The 22,508-nt window shown below is 33.7% G+C and overlaps 1 protein-coding gene across 1 annotated transcript; it reads right to left on the bottom strand.

Moving 5' to 3' along the window:
- Nucleotides 1–48: 48 nt before the first annotated feature.
- On the bottom strand, nucleotides 49–22,416 carry LOC124629965 (acyl-CoA Delta-9 desaturase-like). The gene is made up of 8 exons (XM_047163648.1): nucleotides 22,273–22,416; nucleotides 8,906–9,027; nucleotides 6,464–6,576; nucleotides 5,857–6,019; nucleotides 4,267–4,440; nucleotides 3,280–3,465; nucleotides 1,874–2,034; nucleotides 49–1,137 (listed from the first exon to the last, which is right to left on the bottom strand). The coding sequence occupies exons 2-8, from the start codon at nucleotides 9,019–9,021 to the stop codon at nucleotides 932–934; spliced, it is 1,119 nt and encodes a 372-aa protein (XP_047019604.1). The 5' UTR covers nucleotides 9,022–9,027; nucleotides 22,273–22,416; the 3' UTR covers nucleotides 49–931.
- Nucleotides 22,417–22,508: the final 92 nt, after the last annotated feature.

Here is a 22,508-nt window from a genome sequence, read left to right as displayed (position 1 = left end):
TGTATGAATGAAGGGTATAATAAATAATTTAAATAAAAACAGGACAAAGACGTTTTACGATTTATTAGAATATTAAAGTTTTTACATTAATATTATGTACTTAATGCCCGCACCCATTTACTTCCATTAAGTTACCATTCGAGAGTGCGGAGTGCAGGCGTATTTACCCTTACTTAAAGCAATGTCGCAATCCGCATGTTTTGCTACAAAATAAATTAAAACTTAATCAAGTTTGTGTAAAGTTTCACTAAGAGCCTGACAAATCTAAAAATAAACGTCGTTTAAAAAAGTTTGTAAAACTATTTCACTTTGAACTTACTTAACTACTAAAAAATGACGCTATCCAGGCTCTTAATAAAGGAATAAATTAAATAATAAATATCTTTAACAGTCACCACAAAACAGAACAAATATCACATACAAAGTGTACGAAATATACTATATACTAACATAGTATTAGATACATAAGTAGATTCAGTCACTTATGAATAATACCTACCCACAAATCTCTCGTGTTTATTATTTACCTTAAATAAACTACCACAAGCCGCATAGGCCTAACTTCCTTCTTTTACTAATATACAAGGTGAGAGAGAATGTAATTCTGCTAGGGACATGTCGCATCGTCACAACAAAATCTGAGAAGTTGTAAATATTGATATGTGCGTACTTAATATTTAAAGTAGTTTTGTATCAACAATTTGTTATTTACAATAATCGGAACTTATTTTGTTTAACTCTTTCATTGGATCCATGTACGAGCAACACAGTCTTATACTTATCTAAAAGTTGAGCAATTTCAGTTAAAGTAAAGTTTGAATTTTGTTTAAAATGTCCTTATTAAAACATTAACATTCGATCATCAGGAAAGTTATAGGACATTCATTTCGTAGAGGAGAAAAATTAAAACAAATTCCATTACTAGAGGAACCTATTCAGTTTTTCTGTGAACGATTTCTGCAAATTGTTTCTCTTCTTCGGTCATGTCCGTGTCTTCCCAGCCCCACACTGGGTTCTCTGGGTGATAGTGGTCACCCTCTACTTTTCCCTTTGTCCATGGGTGGGAGCCGTCTCCGGTCCTGTTGACTCTCTTTCTGATCATATCGGCTGACACCGTTTTCAAGTCATACGCGTAACCTGTGAAAGAGATTGAAACTATTAAAAATTATCTAACTTTTATGGTATCAAATTCGTGATTGCGTGAAACATTCACTATATTTTATTATGCTCTGAGTAATAAAATAGGTAGTAGGTAGGTGTGGTTATTCTTTTATATATAATAGTCGTTAACCGCGTATAGGTCAATAACCTACTATTGTTCTGCCGTTGACACCTGCCAACGCTGATATCCACAGAGCCTGAGTTAGATCGTTTGTGTTGCCTATGGACCTATATAGAATTATATACCTAGCCAAAAAGCTTCAGGATATTTTTTCAATGTAAATAAGAGGCAATATGCTCTGGATATATGCTGAATTAATTTATATCGACTTATCAAACTCACTTGAATATCACAATATTGATGATACCTGAGAATGGGCCGTCGGTGTAAGCTAGCAGGTATTTATTTATTTATTTAATAGTTCATTTACACAGATACACACACAGAATATAGAAGAGAAGAAAGATAGAACACATAGTACATAGGCACAGCTTATTTCAAGAGAAATTTCTTCCAGCAGGCCCGTTATGGGAGAGTTAGAATAAGAAGAGATGCAGATAGTGTGTAAAAAAGAAAGAAGCAATAACTAAAAATAATTACTAACATAAATAATGTATGTGGTATGTGAAAGTTCACTATACACACAAATAGTGACAAGGTCTGGAAGTTCTGGGGTCTTGCTCTATTAAGCTTCAAGGCCGACAGTCTTACCGTGCTTAGCAGCGAAGTCAATTAGGGCAGTAGATAAGTTTGTGCTGTAGTCTCCGAGTTCAGCTGCTTTGTAGTCCCATGGGAAGACGTGGTGGTAGTTGTGCCAACCTTCACCAAACGCACAGATCGCCACCATCTTGTTGTCAGTAGCGCCTATGTTTCTGAAATAGCAATAAGTTGGGTTATTGACACGTAAAGTACGGCTTATTTTAATGTAGGCGCTTCTTAGAATTTTATACTTAGAATGTCTAGAGAGAAGTACGAATTGAGTTTTTACGAAGGATTCTTCTGAAATCGTTGATGCCTGTGTCACATACACCTACTTTCCTAATGATTGCAAAAAAGTCATACAAGACTATTTAGGTAAATAGATATATATAATATATAATACGAAGCTTTCACCTCTGAAGATCTTGATTCACACTTTATGTATAGGGTTTTAGTATTCAATCTTCACCAGGTATCAATACAGCAAAACCGATTAATAGAGAAAACGATTGACACACATGCCATTACATACAGATTACATTATAAGTAATATAATTTTCAGAAGCAATATTCTTAAATTTCACTTTTTTACTGGCGGTATCATGATTATTTATTATATTTTTCATTGCACTTCGCAAGCAACATAAATAATAAAAGTCGATTGTGAAATACTGTAACTGAGTTAATAAATTGACTGAAACACCAGGATGTTGCTAGTTAGTTCGCTGCGTTACATAACAGACAATCACGCGATCCACACAACCACTACTCGAAGTGGTTTGCACGTGAGCTGAAATTCATGTACCTACCAATGGTCGTTAATATTGGACTTTCCCAATTTTATAGTAACAATTTTAGCAGTAAGCAATATCCTTGAACAGTACCAACTTTTTACTTAATAATTCAGAGTTTTATCTAAATCACTTTACCAGTACCAATAAGAACGAATATTTTTTGACGTTCTAAGAATTTATATCCAAAACGTTAGACAATAAACAACACGTGTTAAACGAATTTGAAACTGTACAGTATTAATTTTAAATAATTCTGCACTGTAACTTGATTCTTTAATATTTATAGGAACAAACACCGTCGCTCCCGAAATTGTATTTGATAAATTCGTTTACGGATATTTACCAAAGTGGGAACACGTACACGGTGTAATTAATTTAATCACAACTTTATACTGAAATGCTTATGGGAATATATACCTATGTAATTATGAGAATACGGTGTAACATCAAACCATCCAAATTAACTACAACAAATACTAAAGTTAACAAATATTTTGTTCAATAGGTAATCTGAAGCCAAGTGAGCCGTAACCGGGTCAAGAATTCGTTGCATTTTTTCTCAACTTTCACCGAATGCTCGTACAACTTAATGAAGAAGCAAAAAGTGAAATGTGGGTCACTTACTTATCGTAGGGCCTGTTGCCCCAAATGTGCGCTGCTGAGTTCACGAGCCAAGTAAAGTGAAGGGCTACTGTGTATCTGGTGATGGCTGCGGTATACCATGAGGTCCAGGGGTTCTCGTCCCAGAAGTGGACGGGGATCCACGCCGGGATGACGAAGCAGAGGATTGGCATCACTACGAGATATGTCCTGAAAATATTACGTCGTACTTTAAGTATTGGGTGATTCTGTGCTGAAAAATTTGTCGGTTACAACTAAGAACTAGGTACTAGCCTGTGCTACTTCAAGTTACTTGAATAGTAAATAGCTAGTTATCGGAATGATTTGGTTGAAGTCTTAACTTAAATACGTCAGTGTGAGTACCTTGATGAGTATCATGTGCTTTTTTACCAGAAATTTAATTTTCCTTTTATATACTAGGTAACATAAATGCTCACAAATAATTTCAAACTAAGAGATATTAAAAAAAAAATCTGCCCTTTGGTATTAAGTTCCTAATTCAGCTGTATTTACAACTAACGATCTCTAAGGGCTAAAAGGAAATCTAGTATTAACGAAGACCCATCAGTTGTCTAACTTGGTAGAGCTTTAGAACTTCGTTAGGCATTGTTTTGAGGTTGGTAATGAGTTAAGACGTCGGTTACCAACCTCTACATAGACGCTAAAAAGAAACAGTTTTAGATTAAGTTAAGTAAAAGATTTTCTGTTATTCTTTTCATCATATCATGAATGTCAGAACCAGTAACTTTGGTTTTAACGTTCAAAAAACTGTGCTATATCAATGCTTGAGATTTAAAGACGATTAAATAAAAAAAAACTGTTAAAAATGTAACTACGAACAGACATGTATGACCAGCAAAAACAAACACAGAAGAAGTGGTGAAGAGTGGACGTTTTGGAGGCTGTCTTTTGTAAATTTTGACATTCAAAAAGTGCTGTTTAGCAGCCAGGTTAGAATAAATAATATTGAGTTTGAGTCAAACAACTTACTTCTTCTGAAACATAACAATGGGGTCTTTCTCCAAGTCGGACATGTCGACGGTGGCGCCCTTCTCAAACACATCCTTGTGTTTGCGCACCATCAGCCAGCCGATGTGCGAGAAGAAGAAACCTCGCTTCGCGTTGTGAGGATCCGCATCAGTCTCCGTGAACTTGTGGTGAACTCTGTTAAAGCAGATTTATACGTCACTAGCCGTTTTCCCGCGGTTTCACCCGCGTCCCGTGGGAACTACTGCCCTTACTGGGATAAAATATTCGCTCAGGAACTTTGTGGCTGTGTATCAGTGAAAGAATTTCGAAAATCCAATCAGCGGTTCCAAAGATTACCTAAAAAAAGTTGCATACAAACTTACGAATGCCAAAAGCCTGCTTTATCAATAATATCCAAATTACATTAGTATTTGGTAGTTTCTTGACTGACTTGAAATCGAACCCGCACACTGGTGCAGGATACCAAGAAAAACTTTAAATCAAAAGCTAGAGCTAATAATTGACTTCAAGCAAAAAGTATTCAAATGAAAAGGCATTGTGTTTCAGATTTACGGAGTAACAGCACATAATGCTCAATATTAACTTAGTTCACTTCTAGGGAATTTAAAATGTATTTATCTAGAAACTAGAATTTACACAGAAAATGAATAAAGGCAGTATTTCAGTATTTGACTAATGTTTGCTTCATCAAAAGGAGAGAATACCTATGTATTTACATTGTTTCAGCACTGTAATGGAATTCTGGGTATTTGACTGATTTATTCCGAAATGCTTTTTATGGGTTCAACATTTATGCTGTTGGTATCAGACGCTATGTTTGTGTCAGTTGATATAAGTTATTTGCATCAGTGAGAGTGTAATTCGTTTAATGAAATTCGAAAATCAAGCGAATTTTTCCAATTGTTTAAAATTAACGTGTCAGTAAAATTGCGTAAATCAAGCAAACAATCAAACTCTTCAGTTTTATAAGTAGATAACATTAGTATCTATAGATTATTCTCATCAAACAATTTATGCAAAATCGTTATAAACAGGTTGGTGTGTTTCTTGACAGAAATAAACTAAGCTACTTGACGTAACTGAGAATCCTGATATTCAAAAATTCTCTGTGATACAAAAGCCATTCCCTTCTCTTTAAACGATTTAACTAGTCAATTATTCTTCTCGGAATTTCGTCAGCCACTAGACTCGAATTACTCGCGAAAATATTTTGGTGTAGTTCGAAAACGAAAATTTAATTATAGATCAAGGGTTATCTTCAGTGGTTGGATTTCAAATAATAAAGAGTTTGTATTTGGTATATTTAGTCTACGGCAAAATTGTTAGTATTTTTTGGCCTCGACTGTTCGAGATTGACTGATTTGACAACTGTGCAACGTCCAATCACCTTGGTAAACCTTTGTAACCTACAGGTTAAAGAGTTAAAGAGCTTTGGCAATAGTCTTTAAAGGGTGCTAGCTCGCTTTCAACTTGGACTTTAATGGTTGTTTTATTTCGTCAATGATCTAAATATTACTTGTTTTACTATAAACCAGTACAAAAGAGGTGTGTCTTTTAAAGTTTTGTATCCTTTTAAAAGATTAAACTGACCTGTGATCTCGCACCCATTCATAGATGTGGTTCTGGAAAGCCATGGTCTGCATCAGCGCGAGGAACACTCGTAGTGGCCAGCGCGCCTTGTACGAGCGATGCGCCCACAGTCGGTGAGCCCCGGCCGTCACGCCCATTCCTGACATGATCGCGAACAATGCTCCTGAAAATATAAAAGAATACTTTTTTAAGTCATGCATTCATTTAAATCCATCTCATATGTATATGAACCAGCTCATACCTAATAGGTATTTACGATTGGATGTAACCTTAACAAGAATGCAAAGAGTGAATGCATATTGTATTTTTAAATGAGAAGTTGGAACAGCTCGATCAATCGATTGGTATAATTCAAGAGCATTATCAATGGCTTAATAGATGCTCTATTAGGTATATCCACATCCCACGTTTACACCTGTACCTATTCCTAGATAATTCAGCGTAAAAACTTCTGCTTCTTGAACTATAATTACTTAACTACAACGACTTTTTAGTTCCTACATAGTTGCTGTTGCTAGCCATTGAATCTGGGTAGGTAATAATAGTTTTATTTCAATTGAGGGTCAACTAATAAGGTTGTTAGCAAAAAGGATTGATAGTCACTTACCGAACAGAATGGTGTACAACTTGACTTTGCCAGTGAACATCAGATATAAGCCGTAGATAGCAGAAACGTGTAAGTATACAAACGCTAACACGTTTCTCCACACCACTTGCCACCTGCAATTAAAAAGATTACCATTAATATAACAGTTGCCGTTTTTATTGTTATTATAATTCAGGGTAATTAGATAAGTAACGGTGTGACTTGCAAATGCAATACGGTAATTGGTACACTATTTTTTAATTGGTGTTTCCTTTACTGTTTTTTTAATGATTTGTGATACTTTCTGGAATAAAAATATATGCATACCTACCTACTTTATTCTGTCTTTAATTTTACTAGGACTAAAAATGTTATAACGCTTAAGTTAGCGTAACAGCGTAAACTGAAATTAGAGTATTATGTAAACAGCAATATCAGTCAAAATTAATTGTCCTTCATTTTAAATTAACTTCCTCCCGCGGCTTCGCCCGCATGGTGTGTTGATATCCTAGTTCATTCTTAGTTAATACCCTATGTTCATTCTAGTACCGCCAAGAATATGTGTAGGTACAACGTTTCATGATGATTGGTTAAGTAGTTTTTGCGTGGAAGCGTTGTAAACAAACGGACTTTCGCATTTATAATATTAGTAGGATAAGTCTTTGTAGACTTTTATGATACGTTCCATTAGTTGCACGGAATCAGAACTGTAGTCTCATTGTAAAGAGCCGGCAAGAAACTCCAAAAATATTAGTTTATCACATCGTATATCTTTGTTACTAGTTGTAGATCTGCATCGATGTTTTATGAGAGAAATTAGAGAAAGTTGCTGAACACAAAAGGCTGTAAATACACAATTAAACGAATCATAAAACACCACTTTCGATTGATTGAAAACTTATGCTTATTATGTGCCTATCTAATAATCTTATCATAAAATGCGAAAGTGAATTTGTTTTATTGTTAAGCTTTCACGCTTAATCAACTGAACCGTCGAGATGACATGACATTCGGTATGAAGGTACATATTAATTCGGGTCGACACCATACTGTATCCGAGTAAAGAAAGAAGTTTCGGACGCAGGGAAATAACTCTGAACTTAAAATAATGATGTTGTTATTAAAAATTGAAAATTTCACGCCAAACTGTGATTGCGTTTTTCATGGAATCCATTCAAACGATTCGTCGTTGTTTCATGTTTTTTCATGGAATATATTTTCATGAGTGTTCACTTCACCATTATTTACAAAGCTAAATGTAAAGTTGTATTTTTGAAACATATTTAGTGTGCGTTATATTATTTCCTTTAGGTACATTCGATTTTTAAGGTAACTTCAAATATTAATTCAGGTTTGCATTTTCTAAAGCTTTGGTTCATAAAGATTGCAGCCTAAAAGACATAATAATTCCATTAAGTTCACTCTAATTAATAATCTAATTAATTATTGTGAAAGGTCGGGATTTTTCAGCAGTAAAGAATAGGAGCTTACTCTACAAAGAATGTACTAATGACATCAAATAGTACGCGCGTTTGATGTGAACTCGTACATTCTTTTACTTTATTCTCTAAGAATTTACTGGCTAAAAGAAACTGCAGAAACTAAATCTCTACCTTTTTACCTCTTATGCTTGAAAAAATAAAATAGGTATTAGGAGAATTTGAACCAATTTGGAAAATAAGGAAGGAAATATATATTTTTTAAATAGATAGCTACCTAAATTCAGATATATTTCATTTCCTTCAGAATGTATGGATCCAGACTTTGTACAATATAAATTGGAATTAAACTAAAATGATATTTCGTATGGCAGCTGGAAATATTTAAGTTAACTGTATTTTATTTCTTGTCAATTTTTTTTTACAAAACTAAAGTCAATAAGGGGCGCGAGTGCATGCGGGCTAAAGTCCACAACCACAAAGCGCCACCGGAGCATTTCTTGTCGTTTTCATCCGTTTATATTTAAGTATACCGCGTGGTGACCGGCGTCAACCATATGCAACGGGTCTATATAAAATGTATGCACTAAAGAATATAAGTAGGTTGTAGCGCTTTTGTGGCTGTGACCGGCGGCCTGAGTGCGAGAACCCTATGGTCCAAGTAACGTCATGACCACTGTTTTTAAACAAGTTCAATTTTCAAAATAAAATGTTTTGTATTTAAGACTAGCTTCTGTCAGCGGTTTCACCCGCATCCCGTAGGAACCATGGCACGAACCCGGATAAAAAGTAGCCTATAGCCTTCCTCGATAAATGGGCTGTCTAACACTGAAAGAATTTTTCAAATCGGTCCAGTAGTTCTTGAGATTAGCGCGTTAAAACAAACAAACAAACTCTTCAGCTTTATAATATTAGTATAGAAAAGCGGACGTTGTCGGTGAAAATTGGTCTAAGTTAGTCCAATAACTATGTATTTTATACAGTTTTAATGCTAGCAAAATAATTAAATTTCTTATTGACTTACTCATAATCTCTGTTGGGTTTCCTAGGTTCAGCATATCGGAGGTCGTCATGGTCCTGCAGTTTGCTCGACAGCATCGTGTTCGCCAAGAGCAGAGGAGTGCTCGACATCGCCGCCATTCCTCACTGGAAATAAAAGAGAAAGAATATTTAGCATAAAAAAAATATAGGTAATTACCTATATTATTTACTTTCACTATAAGGAAAACTATTAAAATAAGGGATGTAAGATGTCCCTGACTTCATACTGGCATCATAGTTTTAATATAGGTAGGTACTTTTTATTTGATATGATCTTGAATCATTGAAATAAAAAAATTGCTTAGATAAAATATTATTGGAATAGAGATGAAATAACTGAATAAGTTTTTAACTTATTCATTGAGTGAGTTAGTTAAACTTATTCAGTGTTTTACACTGAATCTATTTGTATTTTTCTTTAGTAAGTAAAGTTACCGTAGCGATTTGAAAAAATATTTTAATCTGACGGTCCTACGATCTGACTGTCCATCATCACCGACTGTCGGTCCTCTCATAATAGATGCCTAGTAGTTCGGCGGTTTAAGAGTTTGTATGGTCCAACTCGACCCTGAGCATGACGCACAGGTGGACGTCGGAATAAGTTTCGAATTGTAATTGAATTTATAGAGTGCATTTAATAATCTTATGATATCTTCATCTCAAGCATAAAAGTGAGCAATAATATCACGCTACAGATTGGAGTGGCAATAGTTTTCAACTGTAAAATACGTATTTTTATTGATGTCTTCTCGACGAAGTGGATTCAACTGAGGGCAATGATCTAGTTCAAAAGTAATACTTTTAATAAATCTTCGAAGATATATCTATAAATCGGTCGAGTTCTTTTCAATATTCTCGCTGGAAATACTCCAAGTAAAAAATACAGTTCGTAATATTAGTTTATTTTCATCTTAGATTTAGCTACATTTTCTGGAGAACATTTGTTGTTATACCAGAATTAGAAATAAAACAATCAAATGTCTCTGTCCTGATGTTTTGTAAGTTCCTTTAAAAGTGTAAGCTATGCTCGAGTTTGTAGCTAAATACAATGGTCTTAGCGACGTAGTATAAAAATGTGACAAAATAAGTTCGTAATAGACCTAGATTTCATGACTTAAGAGTAGTTATGCACTTTATTTTAATAACTTGTAGCCATTCGAGTACCTAGAGTAATTATGTTACGTTGTGCTTAAGCTATGTTTTGTTCATAGAAAGTTAGAAGAAAGAAGTTCTCAAGTGTTCCATCATATTAGTCGTAAGTGCGCGTAGAAAGCCAACATAATATTTTTTATTGAACACCTCATTACGAAGATTGTGAGGTTGCCATATACCTACACATCATATTTCATATGAGAAAATATTACCTCAGCTGTCACTTTCTATATTAATATTAATAAAGAACACTTTATAGTTTTTGTAACAATGGAACGTAAATAATTTATAAGTAGTTTAGTACTTGCTATTTAACCTAAGAATTAACATCCATCCTTGCGAAACTAATATCCTCTTCTTTTATTGTTATTTGCTATTGTAACGTAATATATAATTTTGAACAGGCTTACGTAAATTGCCTAAGTAGGCACTAAAATACAAAATCTGAGCACTTGTCATTCTCTGAGCACCTCATTTCGATTGTAAAATCACGATAATTCTGCAGTACAAAGTGTAAGTATCGTATATTCTTTTCAGTAAATAGATAAATACCTACTTATTCATTTATTTACATAGATCAAACACACTTGTACCTATTTTTAAACACACTGGCATGTAGGCACGTGATTATAAAGGTATAATGTACCTAGATACTCATTTCCCTTGTGAAAAGGTCTGAATAAGTGCGCTAACACACGATCAGTTAAACCGATCCGAACCTTGGCATAGGTCGGGAAATCGTTGGCCTTGGCGGGTCATCATTACGTTTGAGTAATAACAGCGAAATAATGCGAAATACGCACGATTATCTAATAAACATCTGCTCATTTTAATATCGATTAATGATATAGCACCAACAATTTGTTATTTCATAAATCATAATTTTGCAATTTGATTTAGAACCTGTGGCAATTGTTCAATGTATAAATTTGAGCCTCAATGATTTCGTAGCAGAAGTGAACTAATTATTTTAAAAATCTAAAATACTTTACTTATTTTTCGATTCTTTCGATCTTATTGATCGAAGTATTTCCTATTCAGAGTACTTTGCAAGAAAAGTTAAGAGAAGAAAATAATGGAACAATGACACCTTTCACGTAACACTCACACACACCGTGTCTTAATGATAACAATAGTCTGCATATTTCACGCTTCTTGGGCGGAATGAAAGAGTTGAAGTTACAAAGATCCCTTTATGTAATGACAATTAAACGTATCTAACACATTACGACATAATTATGTTGATTTCACCCGTACATTTCACCGATATACTTCTTCAGTTCTTCGAAGAAAACAAAATGATTCAACTATTGACGTATCTCAAGGATAAAGTTGAACTCAACAACTGCCACGAGCGGAAGATTTTTTGAGTAGGTAAATAAGCAATCTACAAATATGGAAATGAAAATAATAAAACAAGCAAATACCTTTCCCCTCTTGAACTCCTTTGTTTGTAAAATAGGAGAAAGAAATAACAAAAAGATCACTTTCGTAACAAAGGAATACGTTCCTACACTGATTCAATTCTATTTCTATAATTATATTTCGGGCTGTTATTTTGTTTTGAACTAGATTTTGTTCCCTATTATGCGTTACTTAAATACCTATACTGTATTAATCGAGCTATTAGAAATGTATTCTCTATTCTTCAATTTTAAGTGTCCCATATCCATACCGGATCTCTAATTCGAGCTAACCCTTTTACCCTTGTAAGGAACCAAGAATTTAACATACAGACATCGGTTAGAAATTTAACATAAGGTAAAACAGCAGTATATTTCGTCACCTCTGCTTAACCTCTCCAAAAAAACAATCATAAACCTTAATTTATTCATAGAAATAACAATTGATGTCTCGACATTCATTATTTTTCTCCAAACAGTTACTTGTTATTAGCGATTCCTTTGATTGCGTTCTCTCACGTCCCACATCGTTCAATGTCATCATGTGATGGGATTTCTCGAGGACGAGTGAGCTCCGGAACCTTTTTGCTACTCTCGAATCAATTTGTTATAGAAGTCTCTTACACGAGTATACTCTTATACGTCCAATTTGTTTTTGTAAATACAACTGAATGTTACACCCGTTTTCCATTAAAAGTAATGTTTGCTTATCTACAATAATTTTCACTTCCATCCGCAGTTATTTTGTTTCACGTTTAGTGAATACGATTTTGGATGAGTTCTTCTTCGAGGGTTAGCAACCTACGTTTTTTTTTAATTTCTTAACATTTTTTTTTAAATAATACTTTCAACTTTTTACCTTTTAACTGGCCGCAAAAGTTATACTAAGACATTTTCATAAATCAATGAGAATACATATATACAAGACTTCACTATCAGAATAAGGAATGCACCTTTTATAAAATACCTACAAAATGTGAAAAGTGAAAATGGTATTCACATAATCATCGTTGGATAGGCTAATTGAACGAGGCTTTTTATGGCGTCCATTATTGCTGTCCTAATTGAGTAGCCAAAAATTTCACGAAAACCTGTTATCAGGTGTTTATAAGACGTCAATGCCTGTAGTCAGTCACGTATGAAAGCTTGAATGATCTTGAACCGGTGCGTACGCCTCTCTATGTGCCCAATAATTTATACACTATACCGATTATCCAAACAAAAGAGAAACTTCCATAGTGATAGTTTCCTGTTCGCTAGCTTTTGATAGACCGGTATTTTATTAGAGATTAGATATCATGCGAGTCGGTGACGTGCGTCCGACTTTATTATTATTTGTATTTATGTTTTATTACTTTTTACGTCAGTGAGAGTCTTGCTAATTGGCCCAGACGAATTAGTGAAAGAGATATGGTGCATTGATGTAGGCTTAACTAGCGAATCAACTCTGCCACCACTGATAACTTGTAATTTTATATAGGATTTATGTGCGTCATAATTCAATTTCTATAGGCTTCGAAAGTAAATCCATAGAAATGAGAATGCATTAACAACCATATGCCTACAGGCTCTAAAAAACATATGTTTTTATAATAAAAACAAGCATATTCACTTTCAAAACTTTAGCTGGCACATATTGGGTTTTATCGAAACATTTTTAACGTGACTTCTTGGAATCCTTATCTGCAGCATTAAAGTAAACAACAAAAACGTGATTTTGCCAAATAAGAGTATTCATGTTTATTTCACGGCCATTTAAGCTGCATAGATTTACCTTTCCCAGGGGCAAATTCGATGAGAATTTAATTTTTCCGTCAGTCCTTTGCTGGACTTTTCCCGGAACTGTTTCAGTTCCAATCGGACACTAGGATAATTGGGAATTATTCCAACGTCCTTTTTCAGTTGTTTGTCACATGCAGTTCTGTTCCACAGAAATGTCTTTTTTATATCGGCCGTCAATCTTGCTTCAGGCAATAGGTTGTATCTAGACTTTGTAAAATTATGATATTAATTAAGTGATACTAATATTTTGCTGTTTCAAACAATATTCTGAACAAGCCGATTAATTAACCTACAACGAGTGCTTTTTAAGTAATTATAATGAGTTGGTGCTATATATTTATTCGCACCGCGAATCAATTCATCTGTGCTAAAAGTCCAACCAATGTATCGGAAATGCTAATTAGCTGTATCACCTAGCATGATGTGATTCGTGTTTTCGTCAGTAATTGCAATTAGTACACAATTGGCACAGATTAATTAATTAGTACTGAGTGTGTTTTGATATTGATCAAATATTATCTGGCCAGCATTATCACATGGATAATAACAGTCATCAGTCATGATCAAAGAAAGGTACTCTAGCGTTAAAAGGAGTATTAGTATTCACTTCTCTGAAACTCTTTGATAAACCTGCCCAGTACCTTTTCAAATCTAGACTTGACTCAAACAATCACCAGTAAAGTACTATTGGCACAATGACTGCAAAGAGGTACAATACCAACATAATATCGAAATAAGGTGATAAGTCAAGACGTAATTACTTTATTCGTTTAACTTTATAACGTGTATGTAACCACCTTGTATTTAGCATGTACGCTATTATTATTGCAAATTGCCTTTCATTCATAATAACAGCTCAAAGAGGAGGCATCAGTGAATTTCATCTTATGAATGTCTTGTTAACATGAACCCGACCATAACTGATAGATCCATGGACGATTCTGTCTAATTAGGCGTTCTGTTATCTTTGATGCGCGAGAGTGAACACACGATTAATGGGTACGCTACGTACGTATAGCTTTAGCATATGTACTAGAACCAGATATTATTCCCAATCACCTTGATAATTTGAATAACAACTAAGAAGTAAATTTTTGAAATGTGTTCATTTTTAAAATATATTTATATTTTCCTTGTTTAAAATAAATTATATAATAAAGTAGGTACCTACTTGTATAAAGTTAAATACAGTCAAAGCGTCATAATTGCATTAACACATACGTAAGTATATAGCAATAAAATTAGACAAAAAAGGACAATAAGTTCCGTGTGAAGACAGAAGACCTACATGGCAACGTCTTGTTTTATGGCTTGTATTGTTAATTCCTCGAACACGCCATCTCGAAAGATAAATGTTTATTTTCTAATAGCAAACGACGTTCGAAAGTCATATCATTGAGAAAATGAAGGAAAGGTGACAAGAGCGAACTTTCACAACTGCTTCATAGCAAGTGGCTTTTGACGTGCATTATGCCATGTGGGCTGTGGACGTGTGACGGAGAGTACGTCGGTACGTTGATCGTTGACTAATAACTTAAGATCTGCGAAAGCTTAGACTGATATCAATGAGATGTTAGAAAAAGTATAACTATGATTTTATGATAAGAACCAGGTAACATGTACCCAAAGAGATAAAATAAGTGCTTCGTTGATATGAAATGAACAGCGGACAGAAACTATCATTCCCAAGTAAATATTTTTGATGCCTTTAAAAGAGACCCGTATGCCGAATCGAACTGAAGTTGTTCAAGTAAATAAAGTAGCCAAGCACAGCTTTTTAGGGAATAATAAAACTATCAAACATGATCGGCCTCGTCCCCAAATAAGAGCTTAAGTGGATCCAAAAAAAGATCAGAGGATCTATTTGTCAATTGGCTCTCATAGCAGCGTAAAAAGGATGTTTATATTTTTTCGTCTCCTTTAGGCCTTTGCTGACATCCGCTGTTCATTTAAAGGTTTTCACGACCTTATCTTGTTTGCAGGTGTCCAAAGTCAACCTTGAACTATTTATAAATACAAACAAACACGCCTTTGAAGCCTGTCAAACAACAAAATATAAAATTCGCAATTTCTGGAAAAGAAAATGAAAATATGATAAATCTGCCGTTTTCTTTGTGAATACTGGTTGTTTATGTTGTAAGAACTGACGGACGCAAACGGGTTGGCAAGGTGCATTCTTGCAATCTTTGGACTCTATACGTACTGACCGAGTTTGTAGGGGGTGCAGTGGCTATCATTCTAAGTCCTATCGGTAAGAAAATATGTCTGCGTTCTTTCTAGCCCTCAGCTACAGTAGTTTGATAGGTGGTAGTGTGATAGGGCTACAATACTGTGGATCCATGTGAACTAAAGTATCATGACAGGTATACCTAAATACCAATATACAATATCATTCAAAGTGTATTGAATTACCAAATTGTGACCAACCTGCAATTTAAACTGCTAGTCTCTAAACCTACTTTCTTGTGGTTCGGCTGGTCTATATTATGCACCGCCAGATGACGTCTGTCAGTAAAATTCCACTGGCAATTGACACATATACACGATTACTTTTGTCTATACACTCCCATACATAAATTTCAAACACAATGGACATCAAGTCTCTTTTATGAATATTCGTTAAAGAGATGTGAAAAGCACACATCGTTTTAAAAAGTTAAGCGGCACGGACATATTTAATGGCACACAGCCGTTGGCAAAACTCATTGACCAAAAAGGTTCGCTAACTTTTACTTGCTCTTACAGCAAAGTAAATAATGGGAACGAAACTTGTTGTGCGCTTGACCTCAAGTTGGCTGCAGTGAATAAGATTGCGTGGAGATCGCCGGACACTTTCACCGATGCGGGCGCATGACGCGACGTACTTGTGGAACCGGTAGAGAGTGACCACGTGCGAGTCGACCGGCCGGCGTGCCTTCCGAGCTTACAGAACTCAAAGCTTTATTCAATAAAATGTACGTTAGTTAGCAACTGCGTTTATTTTGAGCTGTCTATTATATAGTAGCTATATCTGTTAATTAAAATACTCCATGAACAGTATACTAGGTCAAACTTGTGAGTGTACGGATATGAATAGCGTGTAAAAAAGCCTATTGGCCCACATCTACTGGCATTATGGCACAAGTGTAAATAATAAAAAAAAAAAGATTTGATGAGTAATGATAATAAAAAATGAATAGACATTTTTGTAGAGAAATCTGGGGTTTTTGCACACTTCTCTAAAATTAGCAAAAAATATGGGCAGAATCCCAGTTTTTTCCTGACATTAAAAAAGTCGCAAGAGTCACATAATATTTTAAATATCTGTAATAAGTCTAACATGAACAGTGAAGTAGTTTGAAATAGGTACACAAAGAGAATTATTTAATTTTTGTTTTTTTATTATTTTTTTATTAATGAAGGCCTTCATCAGATGCTATTGTTACAGTTTTCCATTCAAAAATACGAAGCTTTATTTAATAAATTGAAAGAGTTTTTTTTTGTGTGTCTATGCTACCGTAGTGACTGTGTAATGGCCTTCTGTATATTTGTTTTGGCGAGACAAATTGAGGCACTTTTCAGATATAATCTTATTCAAATTCGCGGGAGTTCATCTACTGTGATAAAAATGCAAGTTTCGTAATTAAGCACAAAAATATTATTATCGGTAGCAATTTATCAGTAGACAAGTAAATATTTTAACAATTATTATGTCTATGATCCTTGAATGTGTATATTTTTCTGGCTACTTATTCTCATATTACTTTAGATGAATTTATAAGCTTATAGAGAATCGATATACTCGTTTGTATATTGTTGTAATGTAATTAATTATCATGGCTCTGTTAAAACTGCTTACAAGGTAACATTCACTTTTGACATCTAATCTTCCATAGCGAAAGTAGCTGTCACACTGGTAGCCTAATTCCATGTTTAAATAAGAAAGCTTATCTGATAAAACTTGCATACAATATGTGTAACATTCAAGTAATTGAATATGTAAAGAAAACATACGAATTATTTTTAGGGCCACAAATATATCGCAATTATTATCTTAAATATGTTCTGAAGAGCCTTAAAAAACCTGGCTTAGTTCGACTAGGAATTAGATCTCCTTCAAATTTTAAACATTAACTCCTATGCTATGAAACACATAATAAACGGGATACCTAATATATTTTATAACTTTTTTGAATACCTTCAAAAATGTATAGGTTAGGTTATGGCAAAAATGTTTAGGCTACCATTTTCAAATGCTTCACACCTTTTGGAGATCCATACATATTTTAAATTTTTAACCTTCTAAAGGTTCTAAAAATGATTAGGTTAGGTTCTAACATTCAGATACCTACAAACTTTTAGGCCATTAAAAAAGTAAAATTTTAGATTTTGATTGTGATAGAATTATTAAAAAGTACTACAACAATTTCTCAGTTCGAGCAATGACGTGATGCGGCTCAGCTTCAAACGTAACTTAACCGTAAGTAGATCAGAGATAACTGACCTTGATGGTTACCCTAATCTTAAAAACCGTACACTTTTTACCGTTAATAACACTTGTGTAGCGTAAAATAAGAATAGGAACAATTACAGACCTCTTTTATTGAACATTTTACCTTTCGCGTCCAGTGGGAACTACCAAAACGTAACGGAATGAAATATAGGCTATGGAACTCAGGAAGAAGGAAGAATTTTTCAAAACGATGTAGTTTCGGAGCCTTAAGGGTAAAAACAAAAAATGTTTCCTCTTTGTTATATTAGTACAGATTAAGTGTCTTTTTTCCAAACATGATAAAAGATAAAAATAATAAACAAGCATGCTATTTTTTTCATAACCTAGACCTACATATTTTTAGAAGTAATAAATCACTAATTGGATTCATGTTAGCGAAAATAGGTTATTTGTTACAGAGAATAATAAAGGCGAGTACAATAAGCAAACTAATTATAAGGTACAAGTACAACAGATTAGAAACGTTAAAGATTCCTTGAACAACGTTTAAATTTCAAACTAATTATCTGCTAGAACACAGAACGCTGTACGTAGTAATAAACCAATAACTTTAAATAAACGTCAACTATTTTAATTTAAAACCGGAATAAATGTTAAGTTTAATTTTATTACTGTTATTTCTGTTTTTAGCACCGCAAGTGTAAAAGATTTATTTCGCAATTGATATCATTCAAGGAGAAAGTTCTTTCTATTTTTAAAACGGTATTAATCGCACTCATTAAACGATTTCTCTTAGCTTATCGGATTTAAATGTTGATGATAGTTTTAATTTCTGTCTGCATAAAACCTGTTATGTATACATAATTAAATACTAGTAAAAAAGTGACGCAGGTACTTCGATGTTATTAACTGAATGATTACTAACACCCTACAATTTATACATACGCGTGTAAGATTTGGAAACAATTGGTCAAGTATTCGCCGAGTTAGGCAATAAACAAATGAACTGCATTTAGCGCATTTTCACAGTCACGGAGCAATTTTATACACATTACTTTCCGAATAAAATCAATGGTCATTAGAACGTTGTTATGTTTGTTTGTAAGGGAAACAGCAATTTCGTTTATGGCTAAAACGTTTAGGACTTAGATTTTCCGAATACATATTTTACAGCTGGCGTGGCCTACAAAGTGTTGGTCGTAAAGTTTATTCAAGCAACACAAAGAGGCCGTACCGATGCACTGTTTAGCAACTTTGCTTACCTACACAATGCTTAGAATTACCTAGAATATTCACATATGACGAACTTATTTCTTTCAAGTTAGCGGATTGCAATACTTATAAGAATCGTACTATAATTATGAAAGGAATTGATTTTAAATGTATGTATATTATTTTGTATTTATTTACCTAGTTCTTGGTACTTTAAGTTCAATCATCATTAGGACTTTTTACTCCTTACATACCTACTTAACAAATGATAGTTCGTTAGTCATAGACAAGGCGGCTGTAAATAAATAATTTTATACGTAATCAACAAAAATAATAACAAGTAACTAACAGGTGCATCATCATAAAAGTATTTAAGTATTTTATTCAGTCATGTACTTAAATGATTCAGATTCCAGTTTAAGGCATCACCTACTTCACAGCTGCTTTATCCTCACATTTCCCACTGTCCCAATTAAATGGACACGATATAACTACTGACCGAACACCGCCCCACCTCAGAATCATTAATCTAATTGAACTCACTATCGATTCCCGTCTCTTCTTGCACCGTACAGAACACTCAAACAGTACAAAATTAATTCGAATTATAAAAGACTTAATTATAAAATGCACACTCATTTGTTTCAAGCCTGACAATGAATAGGATTGAACGACTGCGTGTGACAATGAAAGCGAAAACTTAAAGATTTGTCAGTACAATGAGCAAGTATTGTATTTTAACTTTCCAAATTACACTCATTATCTTCAGCGCAATACTACAGTGTATTGAGAATAATTGCATTGACTTTACCGGATGAGTGATAGGATCGCATGATATTTCCTAACTCGACTGCATGGGCTACGAATCAAAAACCGGCTTGCTACGAAACTACTACGATTGCTACGACATTGTAGTTTATAGGTCAAGGACATATTCATAGCGCTAAAATTAATCAACTTATATTGAAAAGGTATGTAAGTAAATACGTTTAGCATAACACATTACATATATTCTAAAGCTAAAATAGTATTTTGTAAAACCAGTTAACACTTCTATACTGTCGTATGCATGGAGAATTTACAACTTCTAAACGGTACCTGTAATCTCTTTTAAAAAGATCGAGATCATTGTGCTTAATTTGAAGAAAGATGATGAATATCGTTAACATACATACATACATACGAGTACTTGTGTATGTGCGTAGCTAGTCTCGTTAATCACTAAACCTCAACCGCGGCCCTAGCGGTTAAAATGTAAAAATACTTTTGAATGTTAGTACCTACACTGCAGCACTTTGATTATTCTGAGAGCATGTAATCTTGATACTTGTAAAAAAAAATAAGAAAAAATATGAAAATTATTCTTTAAAATTAAATAATTTTGACGGCATCATTTTTTAGTAAAAAATATTTAAAATATACTTTTTTGTCAAGTACATTACCGATTGTAAGAAACATTAATGGTTCATCCGACACCCCAATTACTGTACACGCATTTTGGACAAAGTTATGACAAAATAATTATGATGACTTTCGCGGTGTCAGTTCATAAAGCGACGAACTTTCACAAAATTGTAGTTTTTTTCAATGAACTTGAAATTCAACAGTATACCTAAACGCGGAGAAGAAAAACCTCCGTTGACTTACGAGCCATGATTCGGTGTGAATTACTGTTGTATTTTAATATGTACGGTGTAGTGATTTCAATGAAAAAATGCATAGTATTAAAGAAAATTTCAAGAAAAAAAAATATGTTCAGATATTCTTATAGATATTATATTCTTACTTCAAACTCAGTACTCTTGATTCATTTCCTAGAGCACTTAGTAAAGTAACGAAGTTAAAATTGCTGCAAGTAAGTGTTAATTATCTGTTACTGGTAAGTTGTCACTGCTGAGCGTTAACTTAGAATAACGTCTGATTAAGAGGGATGACGAACACATTTTCAAGTAAATTATTAAGAAAGTAGGTTGAAAGACGATCATGCATCGTGTCACTAGATGGGTTTTTAATGCTATATGGTACACATACGTGAATATGCTTGCCAGTGTAACCATGCTGTTTTCGTATAACTTTCATTGACAATATATCTATCACACTCCATTAGTAGAAGAAGATGACAGCTAACGATTGTTAATTTAATGGCTCTCGGATTGAATCTGAGTGAACAAAAAACAAATGACGCGCGAAATTTTATAATTTAAAATAATGAATTTAAGTTCTTACAATTATTCTATGCATACATCAACTTAATGATATAAAATAATTGAATTCTAAAAATAAGTCTCAAGAAGTGTGAGTCGTAGTATGCAAGCGTTTCGTGATAGTTACGGACTAAACATTGCGCCTGCGGTTGCATCGTCATTTATTGTTTTGTTCAGTTGCATCTTAGCCTTCAATGTTGCATTTGCCGGTTCATTGCCATACAACACTTGTAATTCCTGTTGTATTTACTGGTACAGTACTATCTGGGGTGATCTTCTATCCTTTGGGCATACATCAATCTTTAATATGTCATGATTATTAACACAATACTTTATATAATTATTTTTATGTCTAAGAAAATTATCAGTGACAAGTTTAAAAACTTTCTAGTTTTATTTTAGTTTTTTATTTTCTTTTTCAGCTTTTGCAGTTTTTGGCTAAACTAAGTACTACTTACTTGTTGATCTTGATAGTTAGTACTTACATGTTTTGGCTGAAGCTAATAACCATTAGGTATAGTAATATCTCATTAACATAAAAAATATTTCGTAAAAGGTTTGTTATCAAAACCATCTTTACATTTTGATTTATGCATTTTTTTCCAGTGAATAATTGTGATACAAATTTTATTCACGCCATGAACTGTCTATTGCCCGTTGCTGTTTCGACCGTGAAAAGTACCGTATATATTTATATTTAGCCTAGTTCATCATACAATGCAGTTTGGAAACTTTTTGTTTTTAACTGATATTAAAAGCAGGAAAATCTACTCAAAATATATTTTATTTTCACTAGTGTGATCCCAATATTTCTATTCTTTATCAATTTTAACACATGAAGTATAACGTACGTGACTTGTTACAGGTATACTGAATTTTACAGCTTAATGGATACGGTACCTACACTTGAAAGTTGCTGTAAAGCTCTGTGAAAATTTCTTTTAATCATAACATGATTAATTGTAAAAAATTAATATAATTTTAATCTCAATTTTTTTTTTTTTTTTATTGAAGTAGGTATTGAAGTGGTTTCGTTTTTGAAAAACGTTTTCACTCTCTTCTGTTCCCATGATATATTGATAAAAAGCGTTACAGCTGAATCAATCATTTAAAAATGACTTTTTATTCTTATGGTTTTTCTAGGAAAATATTAAAAAAAACTCACCTTACTGAGAAAGTTGATGTGATGTTTGAATCCAGATATGAAAAGCACACACTTTTACTTAATGTCACTATGAGAAAAAAAGTTAATGTAGCTGTTTTTAGGGCAGCTAGCACAGAACGCCCGTGACACTGCGCGCAGGTTGGAGCTTTGAGTGGCGCGTGCGCATGCAAGTCTTACTTATAGTTTCAGCTGCGCGGTGTAACACTTTCCCCACCTATCTTCATCTCTTTATAAAC

The sequence above is a fragment of the Helicoverpa zea genome, chromosome 4 (genome assembly GCF_022581195.2).
Source record: "Helicoverpa zea isolate HzStark_Cry1AcR chromosome 4, ilHelZeax1.1, whole genome shotgun sequence".
NCBI lineage: Eukaryota > Metazoa > Arthropoda > Insecta > Lepidoptera > Noctuidae > Helicoverpa > Helicoverpa zea.
The sequence above is the reverse complement of the archived record's forward strand: the minus strand, read 5'-3'. Positions and strand labels throughout refer to the sequence as shown.

Excerpts from the sequence above, each read along its gene's own strand:
- LOC124629965 (XM_047163648.1), bottom strand. The coding sequence starts at position 9,021 with ATGGCGGCGATGTCGAGCACTCCTCTGCTCTTGGCGAACACGATGCTG. Across the intron at positions 4,441-5,856 it reads GAATGGGTGCGAGATCACAG|AGTTCACCACAAGTTCACGG; the intron begins GTCAGTTTAATC and ends CTGCTTTAACAG. Across the intron at positions 3,466-4,266 it reads ATTGTTATGTTTCAGAAGAA|GACATATCTCGTAGTGATGC; the intron begins GTAAGTTGTTTG and ends TAATATTTTCAG.